Source organism: Acanthaster planci, linkage group LG10, assembly GCF_054643075.1.
Source record: "Acanthaster planci isolate LZ-2023a linkage group LG10, COTS_SCS, whole genome shotgun sequence".
NCBI classification, from domain to species: Eukaryota; Metazoa; Echinodermata; class Asteroidea; order Valvatida; family Acanthasteridae; genus Acanthaster; species Acanthaster planci.
In genome coordinates, this window is record NC_141786.1 from 10,919,167 (window position 1) to 10,932,499 (window position 13,333).

Here is a 13,333-nt window from a genome sequence, read left to right on the forward strand (position 1 = left end):
CATTATTGTGCACGAATGGAGCTTTTTTGTTTGGTAGAAGGTACAGCTTTAACTAAAGCACAAATCTGTTCCTTGGTACAATCACTGGAGTGTGTGGTGCTATGACGTAACAATAATTCCAAAAAACGGTACAACTTTGCAGCCCTGGTACTTTGAGATATTTAGTCATATTACATAAGAAGGCAATAGAATGGCAATTTTTATTGCATGGACGCGGACATTAAAGACCATCACTTACTGGTACAATATATTTTATGTTGAATGTGTCACCTAATAAGGTGTTACAAGCAATATTTGACCCTGGCCTAAAATAAATGACCGCTAAGTCGTAGTAAATGAATACAGGTGGGGGGCAGCAGACGAGTTTTGACTGTTTTTCTTCTATTGACAAGTCTATGCATACTTAAAGAAAATCTTTATCCTTAACTTATCCTTCACTTTCACAACCCAGAAGGCACCGACTCAAACATGTTATTACCAAATACCAGCAATGAAAATATTCTAAAACAAAAACTGAAGAAACTTTAAAAAGTGTCAACAGACGGCAGATGACCCTAACCCCAACCCAGTCCCAGGAATAGTTATTATCTTGATGTTAAGTGCTTCTGACCACTTTTAAGTGGTTTGCTTGTGACTATAGCATTCATTCTATGCAAATGAGGCCATGAACCTCCGATTTTTGAGCGTAGTCACATCGTTCCATTCCTCACATTTTCCATAATGTAGAGCCTTTACCAAAACCTGTCGGTGTTTGATCTCTACCCGCAGTGCTTAATACAATACATTTTGATCTGGAGTTTTTTCTTATAAAAAGTCCACCATATTCTTTAAATACTTTCTCACGGCATTGTTTGAAATGAAGTATAAATGTTGATACAATCATTGAGGGGAATCAAGGGAGGGTGCATTTCGCACTCAAAGCCTTACAAACTTGTGGACTTTTTTTCAGGAGTGGGTGTTTCTGCAGCGGCCTGGTTGAAGAAAAAGCAGCAACGCCATAAGACCTCAATTATAATAAGCTTAAAAGGGCTTTTTTTCTGTTCATGCCAAGATGCAAATTCTGGATGTAGATTGGGTCATTCTCAGAAAACAAGGGGAACCCTCGCCCTCTGTTTGAAGTGGACAATTCCCTTAATTGTGCACGCCAAACAATGACGAAGGGTTTATCCACAACGAACACAGGGCAAGTGTGTAAGTTTCTCTACACCAAAAAGTGTAGAATGATCAACTGGACCATCACCCCAAATGAATGATTGAAGTCATATGTGTGACCCTTGGTATTATGTTGAGTCGTTTAAGGGAGCAGAGGACTCGGCATTTCTGGTTTGGTTGATTTATTGTGGAGAATGAAAGGAGACGTTTAAAAAGATATCATATCCAATCCGGTAAGCGTCCGAATCACCAATAAATGCCATTATCAAATGAATCGAATGGTTCAATGAAATGCCGATAAAGCTATACGCAAAAGAAGTTTAAATATACTTATACTTTATAAAAGTCTCAATCAGCTTCCCGCCATAATTCCATTTGACAGGCGCCATGACGTGTTGAAAATACAAATTATTAGAACAGCAAAGGAAGACAAATTAAGGAAAATGGAAGAACTGACAAAATTAAGGCCTGTGAGTCTTAAAGACGAAACACTACATCATGATATTGATAGTTACTGACTTATGTTGGTAAAAAAGGAATAAATAGAGTGCATTGCCTAGGGAATGAATGCGAGGAAAGGAGACGTTTTAAAAAGATGTCATCTCCAATCCAGTCGGTGTCCGAATGACGCCGAAACGGCCCGCGTTCGAAGTAACAGTTGCGCGCCATTGACTGGGAAAATGAATATTTATGAGGGATAAAGTTCTACGTGGTGACATATACAACCCCCACCCTCCTCATTTCAAGCCAATGTGGTGTTTTAGTGGGGGTAGGACGCCCAGGGAAGTGTATTTAAGCGGTGGTGCTTACGGTGGCGAAAGGCTGTGATGTCAGCTGCCCTAAAGGCTACACTGGAGAGAGAGCACGAACGGAAACTTAGTCAAAGCTATCTCCTATTATATTTCATATATTATTGAGTTTATATTCATGGTGTAAAAACATGTTAATAAATTAATCACCTGAAAAAAATTTGTGAACAAAGCAGGTTTGGTATTACGAGGCTTATTGCCTGATAATATAAGATATTAGGCCACTTGCAATGTATTTGATGCAGGTCTTGTTTTCCATTCAACCTCTCTACCAATAGTCACTATGCAATTGTGGGGGCTTATTATGCCACAATGATTTATATGCTAATGCATTTTTTTCATAAAAAGGTAACTGGTAATGTCACCTGGTGACAAAATTTCAATGTTACATGTTATTGTAGTACTAACGTTTAGAATCAGGGATCTATGTTTTGAGCAAAACAAAAATGCAATTCGAGCTAATCCAATTGGACGCGTAATTCGATGAGCAGCTATCATATAATAAGTCTATAATGTTAATATTTTCAATTTAAATCTAATGGTAAGAGCAGAAAAAAATATTCAGTGCGGCAATGTTGAGCAAAACTAAAGTAATTAAGTAATTTGAAGGTTACAAGTGTGTTTTTAACATAATTAGGAACATATTTTTTAATGATATATGCAATGTACCTCAAGGTCTACTTGCTATTTGTAAAAGTTAATTGTCACGTTGCATGAGTCCATCATGAAAAAAGTCAGCTGAAAGTATTTTTTTTTCCCTTACTTATTTATTCATTAACGAAAGTGTACCTTTTAGGAAGCATATCGGTGTGAAACATTGGGAAAGGGACACCGGATACACATTGCACCATCGGTAAGAAGTGCAAAATGTCTGATACCGTTACCAGTGTTTCACAGAGACCCTCCTTATATGACAGTAATAAAAAAAATAATGGCTAGATTCTCTTTTAAAAAAGCCCCCTTTTACACTAAAACCATTATTTTCCATTGCGTTCTATGTGAACTAGCATAGACATTCATTTCATTGACAAAGCTAAGGATGAATATATGCACTGGAACATGGAGCACACCGCAATATTCCAATAGCCGACAAACCATAACCAAATTATGCAGCAAAATCACGTACTTTATTGAGATGGCGTTGATTGCTGCCGCAAATTATCGACAGCATTGCACATAAAGTTGGTCACCTAAATGTGTGAGTCCTGGGACTGTTTTTCTAAGGATCTGGCTATTTGATATAATGACCAGCACCAGTAAAGATAGTGTTTTCAAACCTTGTGCTTGCTCCATGTTGACAAACCAATACAGAAATCCTATAAAACACCGACATAGTCTTCAGTGTTCTTAGCCTATTATGATACATGGGTTTCAAAATTTCACTGTCATACTTTGTATCCAACATTCAAAGAAATATTATTCCATTATCGTAACAGGAAAGAGTAGGACCAAGTTTAATTTAACTTTAAACTACGGTACAGTGGACTGATAAATCTTGCAATCATACCAATTATGTGAATTCCTAAATATTTCACAGGAGTCACTGGTACATATAAAGATAAATTCCTGATTTATGGGGCTTATTTGTTGCCAAATGCAAAATCAAAGATCAAAGAAAGCGTGTGGCGTGCTCAGAGCGGGGAAGGATATGCCAATCAGCATCACGGTAGATAACATCACACCTTGTGATATATCTTGACGGAGTACCAGTCAGCGAGTACCAGCTGTTGCCCATCTGCTGTGAATGTGATTCCACAGGGGTTATGCAGACCCTCTGCAATACAGCTGACAAACCGACCTGAACAATCGTAGTGATGAATGTGACCAGTGTTCTTGAAACCTGTGTCTGCTGCTATGTAAATACCCGATCTGTTACTCACCACACCGCTACAGTGTTCCACTTGTTTACCGTTGATGATTGGTCGGATGGTGGTAACATGGATGGCGTTGCCATCAGAAACATCTACTATGCCTACTCGTCCCTGGTCCTCTTCACTGATCACAACCCAACCGTTGCTCATCACAGCCAACCAGTCAGGAGCCATCTCCACCGGCATGGTGCGTAGGATTTTACCATCACCGGGTTCGTGCTCGGTCAACACCTTGTTCTCTTTATCCCCAACTATGATGTTACCGTTCTTCATGACTGCTGCACTCACAAGACGAACGTCTTTCCTACCAACATCACTTGACAGTACGGTGTAAAACTCGTAGGCTAGCGCCGTGTCTCGACGGTAGACGAATACCTTTCTCGGGTTAGCACATACCCACCCATTTGACGTAGCGACGACGTCAGCTAAAAAAAAAATAGAAGAAAAAAATCAGATTTATTAAACTTATATACGTCATTGTATGATTTCCTGTTAAAAGATACTTTACATCAGGAACTATTTTGAAGTGAAATCCATTAGCATTTTCCAACGTCTTCAACGTTCACGTGAGCTTCCAAGCTTTAAGTAGTGAAGGTGACAAGTTAAGTTTAGATTTTTGAGGTAGCACTATGGTGTTGGTGTTGCTCTGACAAGAACTGGAAGGTACTCAACGTTTTGGACAGTATATGCTCTGTCCATCGTCCGGCAGTCCCCAGACGACAGACAGACAGAATCATTAAAGTTTTTTTTTGCGTTTTTGAAATTTGCAAAAAGGCATTCGTTTTGTTCTTTTTTTTCTCTTCTTCCTTCTTCTTCTTCTTACCAAAAGCCCAAGTGTTTTGTGCACGTTTATGGTGCCATCAACTTTGGTCCTTTTGCAATTTTGGACCTTCATCAAACTTTCCTCATTGAAGGACCTTACTTCAAAGAAGTGCATATAAAATTGACGTCGTGATGACGTCACCAAGTTATTTATTATTGATATTTATATATTTATATTTTCAAGGCACAATTTTGGTTACTTGCCGATCTTCATTCGTAATCATAGTTAAAGCCGACAAAGACCACTATGCAAAAATAAAGCCTTATTTATGACCTCGTGATGACGTAATCGCCCTATTTAGTATTGGTTTTTTAATATATTTTATTTTTCCCCATAGGTTTTGTACATGTTTTTCTACTTTATTAACTCGCTATTCACCGAGTAGTACTTTGTTTCGCCTCAAGATTGCTATAATAACGAAAGGGAAATCGGGTACTTTACGCTCTGTTATTTGATTTGATATATGCTTAAGAGTCCGAATTTTTCAGTTTAAGCACAAATCACGTGACATGACAGTGTTTCTGCAAACGAGTTCACAGCCCATTGACTTTGTACACGTTTTCAAGCCACATTTCTGTGCTGATTACGTCATCAGGAGACAAGTCACGTGACATTACAAGTGCACTCTTTCAGGCCCTATATCTCCCGAAGTAGATGTCTGATTGGGTTCAAGTCTTGCAGATATCTTGAAACGGGAGTGCTTCAGAGCAATATTGACCTTAATTTAAATGTGCACTCTTTAAGGCCCTTTATCTCACGAAGTACATGTTCGATCGGGTAAACTATTTGGCCTATTTCACTCATATTTGGTATGCACATAGTCAGGGACGTGTTATAGATGAAAATTTATATTCAAACCTCATATGACCTCTACTTCGGGTTTGACCGGAAGTTGTATTGTTACACACAAACCGTCATATCTCATGCACTGTACTTTCAATTGCAGTGATAATTTGTTTTTAGTTATACATGCCACTTTGGAAATTATTTGTAATCCAATTGATTGCAAACTTATGATACTCGTCGGCTGTCATCAAAGATCAATAAAGCATTTTGGGAACAGCTATGTGTTTCTTCACTAACACCACCTCTAGTTTTTTATTTATTTCCTTTAACTTTGATTTTAAACTACACTAACAATATTATAGCAGAAAGTGTACGAACTTTAGTTCGTACACTTTCTGCATAATTAGGGTTATTATTGTTATTTCTGCATAATAAGGATTGCATTACTGAAGTAGTGTGTCCATGTCCCGTGGTACAGAGGATGGGCGGAGCGTAGCACTCTGTGTAATAAGCTCCTTGATTTGCGCTTGATCTTTGCGAATGCGTGAAGTGGGAGAAGCTTGCATAGGGTTCTAACAAGCGTCAGCTCAACTGTAAAGACGTAAGTTCTAGATGCTTTTGCTGTGATGTGTTGCTACAAGGTGTTGCGTGTGCCACTATTATGGTAGGTGCGTGCGGACTATCTTCGTATAACCCAGCCGTTCACGTGGGTGCATTGTAGTTGATTTGGGCTTGGTCCACAGATTATTTTGTATGCGGGCCGTATCACTACAGTGACACTAGGATATGCAATGCAATATTGTTCAGGCAGTGCAACATTGAGGTGTGCAGTGCAGCTTGGGTTCAGCGTCAGTAATTGATCTCATGTCGGGCAACATCAGTCATGGTTGCTGACAGCGCAACTGTTCATGTAATGCAACAATGGTTTGTGAATTACATTTCAGACTTGACCCTTGAACTGATGTCAGGCCCGAAGGAACCACCCGCCACAATATTCAGGACAAGTTTGAGGGGACAGATCTGCACAACCCACGACTTGTCACATCTGATGCCCGAGAATTTTCTTAGAATCACTTTATGTGTATCTCTGTACTCTTCTTACCTGTATGAAGACTGTTTGACATCTTTTTGGAGTTACGTGAACTGAACGGTGCACTTTATCAAACATTATAAATTGACCAAGCATTTCTGGGCAAGTGAAGGCGCTTATGCTTAGATATGTAAATCCAGGAAGACATGTTTTCATGTTCAAATTTGGAATCCAAATTTGCTATCTGGGATCATTTCTGTGGAAATTTTTTTGCTGGATTATTGCCATATACTTACGCAGCAATAAATTGCCAATAAAAAATAAAATCTGCCGTAGCAGTGGTTTAAAAATCTAGAAATGGTCTGCGCACTAATCAGTGCAATGTTGAGATTCAGTGCCTTGGATGACATCATAGGTCTGCTCATGAATATACAAGAAGCATTAGCATAAAACAAAGAAAAATCAAAATATGGGTTAAGATTGCAAAACAAAACTTTAAAACTAGGTTATCAGCATAAAACAAAAAAAAAATCAAAATATGGGTTAAGATTGCAAAACAAAACTTTAAAACTAGGTTATTTGAAACCCAAAGATGCAATCTCAAAGGTTTTAGTAAAACCTTTAAAATTATTTCTATTTCCTGGTTCCTTTAAATATCAAGGACAAGTGTGAAAGTAATACAAGCACTGATGTACCTATGTTCACATTAGGACAGAATACGTCTTTTTGTGAGCAGTCTACACTACAGAAAGTGTGCATTTGTGGAGAAAATTTGAATGATCTCGGTCGTAAATTTCAGTTCACGGTGTCGTCATTGATGATTTCACCGGAAAACAAAAATTCCATTCTGTTTACTGGAATTTTGGTAAAAAATACTTATTGTACGGATAGTGTCCGTTGTTTTAGGGAACCCTATCAAAATGGTGGAATTTAATGGCACATAGAAAGGTAGCATACTTATTTGAGAAAAGTATGTTTCCGTGTCATTTTGGATAAAGCTTGTATTTAAAGGCGTCAGGGTAAAGACCAGAGTAGCCCTAACGCTTGGTATACTAATGCAAAAACACATGCTGGCATGACTAGCGTGCAACGATGTCCCTCTCGCTTAGTGCCACGCATGATGTCATGCAACGTCTCCCCCGTTCGTGTCTGCGTTTTCAGGTCTCCAGGACAGTCTGCATAACAAACAACTATATACAAACGAAGTTTAAAACGTTGTTTAAGACCGGCTTAGGGGAATGGACGCAACATTACCCGACTGCAGCGGCTAACATTTATTATCTTTATTATTATATTTTAAGTACGAAAAATTTGCAAGGAGTTGTTTTGTTCAACAATTTCACTTAATGTTAATTGTTAACAACCCTCTAGCCCGTGGCGATTGGTCGTATTTCAGTCTGCTTGTACAGAGATTGACGCGCCTATAGTGCGCACTGCGCAATGAGCCAGCCGATGCTTTATCACTCGTTTAACACTGGGCTAGTGTCGGAATCTTGACCGACAGGAACGGATTAACTGTCTTTGGTATGTATGAACTGAAGAGAAATTTACTATGTGAAGTTTGCGGTGACACCATGTAAACAAATTCTCTCTTTGAGTGTGTGTGGTTCTGAAAAGAACCGGGGTTCACTCGACGTTTCGAACAGTGTGCTCTGTTCGTCTTCAGGAGAAAGAGTGCCGAACTCTGGAGTGTGTGGGGCTTGAGTACCGGTGGAGAGGATTCCGTGCAGTGGAAACTCGTTGATGCAGAACAGCTTGGCTGGTGGTTGAAGAGAAATTCAGGTGGAACACGGAATAATCTTGTGTGTCGCGACACGCTCCTTATATCATGGGGCACAGAACATAATGAAATAACGCCAGGAAGGATACAGCGAATGCTGTTATTGGTAAGTAATCGTAATGGTAATTTAATGGTAAATAAGGCCTGGAGCTGATGATGTCACGCTTTGTCGACATGCACATTTTCTTACGGTATTAGAACACAACAGGGAGGATGAATTAAGCTCCTTAAGAAAGGCAAACATGTAAACAAAACAAAAAGTCATCAGTAGAGGAGTCTACTGCTTATTTGACATTCAATGTAGAGTGACAATGGGAATGCAGTTGATTGCAGTGGTGTTCCTCACTCAAGCAGTAGTTTGCGTATTGCGTAAGTTTCTTATACATAGAAATCCGTTAAGGTTAAATAAATTATGTCTTCATTGACAACCCCCTAAGCCCTACTGATCCTTTAGATTTTCAGATTTTCCTTTGATTTATAAAAAAAGACTCCTTTAAAGCATTACCGCCTTGCACGTTCAAGTGTGCAAAAAGTCAATAGAAAAAGCTGTAGTTGCAAAATTTCCTGATTTTCAAATGAAAAGTGCTTGTTAAAACAGGGATGCCGTAAAAGCCAACTCCGCACAGAGAAATTGTGTGACCAGAAAGCTGGTGAATTAAACCAGGGTGTTGTGTGTAATTGGGACAGAAGAGCAGAGGCATAACGATTGCAGGTGGGGAAACGTATTCAGTCAGAATATCATAAATATTACTTTCTCTGGACGAAATGGCAATTTTCATGACGAGTACACACTGTTTGCTCGATCAAAAGAAAATGACCCACCGAGCCACCAATGTTGGTGTTGTTTTATTAAAAAAATTCCTTCCTGGCTTATGAATTGCCTTTTATGTTGTCGGCTCTTTTTGCCTAGTCACCCTATACGTTTGACCTACCAGACAAGACTGGAATAAGTCTTGTTATGAACCCCCGGTGGTCGAGGATTACCACTCGGTTATTCTTGCAGTCAGCCACGGCTATCTCGTCAGGTTCAGCAGCAGCAGCGACACCTCTGGCCAATTCAAACTCCCCATCACCGCTTCTCTGCTTGCCAAATTCGTTAAGCACCTCCCACTTATCCCCTTCCTGCTCCACCTCGCCTAGGTTGATGTCGTCTGCTCTATGACTCTTCACAAACCTCAGCCACCAAAGTTTGTGTTGAATCTTAGGCGGTTCTTGGCTGTTGAGATTTTTTATGTCGTTCTGGATTAATGGGTACAACGAGAGAAAGTCACTATCCGAGGCGTTCCTCGTCATGACCTGGGCCGACCAAAGTGAATATTTCTTTCTCTCCATCAAATTATTTACTTTGTCTTTATACTCATCAAAGCATTTGCTTTGCTCAAGTTCCTGGACTGCGATCTCATCGATGATCCTTTTTTCTTCAGCTTTGACCTGGGCTATGACCTCAGCAGCTCTGTCGTGCACCACCTGTCGAGTCTTCGCTGTGTTTTTGTTGAATGACGTCTTCGCCTCATCTGTATGCAACAGGCAAACCTCGAGGAATTGTATGTTCTTTGTGAACGCGGGAAATTTGTTGTTGAGGGACTCTCTGAAATTCTTTGCAGCCAACTCACTTTCAGTAATATCATGTACCGGGATAGTGTGTTCAGAAACTATGCAGCTGTGACATATTACTTCATCACATGTTTTGCAGTAAAATTGTTTCACGCTGCCCTCGTGTTTGTGGCATTTGTACGCATCGATGCGGTGATGTGACGGTTCGTTGTCTCCCTTGCATGTCCCCAAGAGTAACTTGGAGTCCTTGGAGGGTGCAATTTTTTCCAATTCCTCGGTCAAACCAACCAAAGTGAGGTTTGTCGTGAGGCCTTGTATGCCTATCTTCGGAAATGTAGTCTCTTGACGGCACACTGGGCAAGGGACCTTAGGTGAATCTTTAAATCCGCTCTCATGGTACTCCACCAGACATTCCTCACAGAAGCTGTGCTGGCAGTTCAATACCTTGGGTTGTCTGTATCTGTTGTGACATATTGGACATTCAAGATGCTTCTCAATAGCAGAATGCAGTGGTACTGTGGTAGCCATTTCTATGTAATGCGAAGAAGACAAAGACCTATTTGAACAACATGCAATACTAATGAACAATCAAGCTGACGTTTCAAATGGGAAAGCGAAGGAAAAAATCAACATCATTTTTAACTGCCCTTTGAATTACCGCAGCTGTTCAATGAATGATAATTGATAATGAGTTCGAAAAATTTTCTGTGTTTGTTTTCTTTTGTTTGTTCTGCACAGAATAAGTTTTTATTGTAATCAATACCATGTGGTTCATATTTTGACTGAAATGCTAGTACTGAGGTTGTCTTTGGCCATTTTCCTAAATCATTGCAATGAATTATCATAAGAGATTTGTTCTTGTTGATTTGGCACTTCTCAGGAAACCGACAGCTATGCACCTACTGTATCATGGACGTGCAAGAACTCAAAAATAATTTCATGTGTGTATCTTTAATTCTGGTATGTAGTTGCCCGATGCTACACAGTTTTATTAGGGTTGCTATGACCTTAAACCATACAACCAGACTAGGTTGTTTTGGTCGAGAACTGTAGATATTTTGGGTCCCTTTATTTGCGAGACAGAGATCATACGATTATGACTCAGAGCATGAGCAGTTCCTGGCGAGATAACATAAATAACCGCCTTTACATGTGGTTTATCTCATCGTGTTGTTTGCACTGCATTTGACAGGAAAACTGGGACTTCCCAACTTCAGTTGCCACTGAGAGGCCATTTTTCAATCTTGCAGCGGCCGAATTTGGAGGAAATTTGGGGGAAAGATTGAATTCAGTATAGTAATTGTTTCTGTATAGTGCAGACCCACACACAAAACTTTCAAGGCTTTTTCGAGGCATTCCCTTAACACATTGCTACAGCTTCTAATAGTAAAATGCATGCGGAATTTTTCCGCAGCCCAACGAAAGGGACAAAAAGGGGTTATATTGTTTGCATGAAAATTTTGGGCAATTTCTTTAGTTCGTTCATTTCAGAACCCTTTATTGATTTATGACCAGTTGTTTGATAATTATATCACCTGATCTGGAGGGAGAGTGGATGGGAAAATGGAACTACAACCTTCCCCGAAAGAAAACATGTCTGTTTTCATTTTTGGTGATTATTTCTGTATGAACGAAGACTACTCTGGGGATAGCATGAACTTGCATCGTTCTCCTTATGTCAGTCAAAAGCCTGATAAATTAGGGTGACCATAAACACACTCAACCAAGTGCCCAGTTTTCCCTTTAGCCTTCCCATTTGAAAACGTTGTTCGAGAGCACACAATGTCCCAGACATTACCTATAGGCCTAAATGAGCATTTGTCCTCTTTATTGCAAAGCTCGAACTTCCTTGAAATAAGCAATCACTGGAACAATAAACTGGAAACTGAAGCTGTTTTTTTTATATAGTTTGAATATTCTCTCACTCGAAACACCTGATACCTTATATAATTCACTTCAATATAACTGAGTTACACTCTCGACATCAATTTTTCTATTAAAACAATTCGAATAGTGAACAAAAATCTTACCTCAATTAAATTATCCTCCCTCTTTCAGGAGAAGGTTCGGATTCGAACATTCATGTAATGACAAAATGCCAGCACTGACAAAGTCCTGACAAAAAGTACAGAAACATTCAACAGTGCGCGGACCGGCTGCAGATAACGCGAGTTACTATGGCCTCTGGAAATCAGTTAGGTAGACGAAGTTTGATATATTGTTTCTCGTCAGGGGCTATTCAAATTTTGACGCGTTTTTCGTTCTTCATTATTTTTGTATCATGGACAAATAATATCCTTTACACAAATAAGACCTATGTGGCTTCATCACTCTTTATAAACGATTGTGTGACCGTCTGATGCTGTTTGATTGTAGTCCGTTTGGTTGTTGATTCTGCTGAGGTGAAGTCTTGATGGAAGACCAGGGATTGCAGCCAGACGGACACAATTGGTTCAGGCATGGCATGTTTCGATTTTTATTGACTATTGGGTGCCCCGCTAGGCTGACAAGGTATCCATGGGACTTTTGGCTCTAGAGTGTTTTTGTGCTGGTGAACGGGGTTTTACCGGAAGGTATCTTTCGATGTTAGGAGTTGGAATTTCTGTCAAGTTTTTCCCTTTGGTAGAACATTGGATAATGAATCTTTTTGATGGGGGAGCCAAAATCACATTCAGGCGCTGACAAGAAACAACAAATCCTATTTTACTAACCTTATCTTGATATCACGTACTTAAAGCTACTTTGAAGTGGTTTACTTGTAACTGCAGCGCCCATTCTATGTAAATGAAGCGTATGAACCTCGGACTTTCGAGCGGAGTCTCCTTTCATCCTTAAAAAAAATATGATTCGTGTAACCTTTAACAAAAGACTGCCAGTATGAGATCTTTCCCTTCATTCTGTGAGATGTTACATTAACTATCGACTTTCTGTTTCTTGCTTGTCTGTTTTTCCCCTTTCATTTCAACATATATTTTAGACGCTTTCTCATCACAATATCATGTGGAATGAAGTAAATGAAAACATTTTCACCTGAGGAGCATTATCGTCAAAACAAAATGGCCGCCACCATTCTCTGGATCTATAGGGTGCACCACTACAAATAAATTCCCATAGACAGCAGTGATAAATCCCCATACTTCACAAACATTTTAAAAATACTCACAACTCTCACAGGTGTTCAGGCTGCACAGAAAAATGATGTTCCACATGTCCTCTTTCATTTTCCTTTCAATTTTCGGGGGGTTGACCTATGAATTTTTGAGAAATTTTCACCAGAAGCAGACCACCCCTAAAATGCAGAAAATGTCCCTGTCCAGAAAAGTAGCCATTTTGAAAAACCCTCCCTCAGCAAAATGGCTCAAATAGTGCTACTTTCATGCCCGATTGCATCCAAATTGCTCAGAATTGGAAGCCCCGAGTCCGGCCCAGAGGTCCAGTCTCATATTTCTTGAATTCCTCAGTTCCATGGCTCTCAGGTCCCTCTAATATAGAATATTTTGAGTGTATAACTTTTATTAATGAGCTAGG

At 39.6% G+C, this 13,333-nt stretch overlaps 1 protein-coding gene across 1 annotated transcript; it reads right to left on the reverse strand.

The window, feature by feature from the left end:
* Positions 1-1,317: 1,317 nt before the first annotated feature.
* On the reverse strand, positions 1,318-11,994 carry LOC110983921 (uncharacterized). The gene is made up of 3 exons (XM_022243593.2): positions 11,836-11,994; positions 9,184-10,335; positions 1,318-4,257 (listed from the first exon to the last, which is right to left on the reverse strand). The coding sequence occupies exons 2-3, from the start codon at positions 10,331-10,333 to the stop codon at positions 3,638-3,640; spliced, it is 1,770 nt and encodes a 589-aa protein (XP_022099285.2). The 5' UTR covers positions 10,334-10,335; positions 11,836-11,994; the 3' UTR covers positions 1,318-3,637.
* Between the last annotated feature and the right edge of the window lie 1,339 nt (positions 11,995-13,333).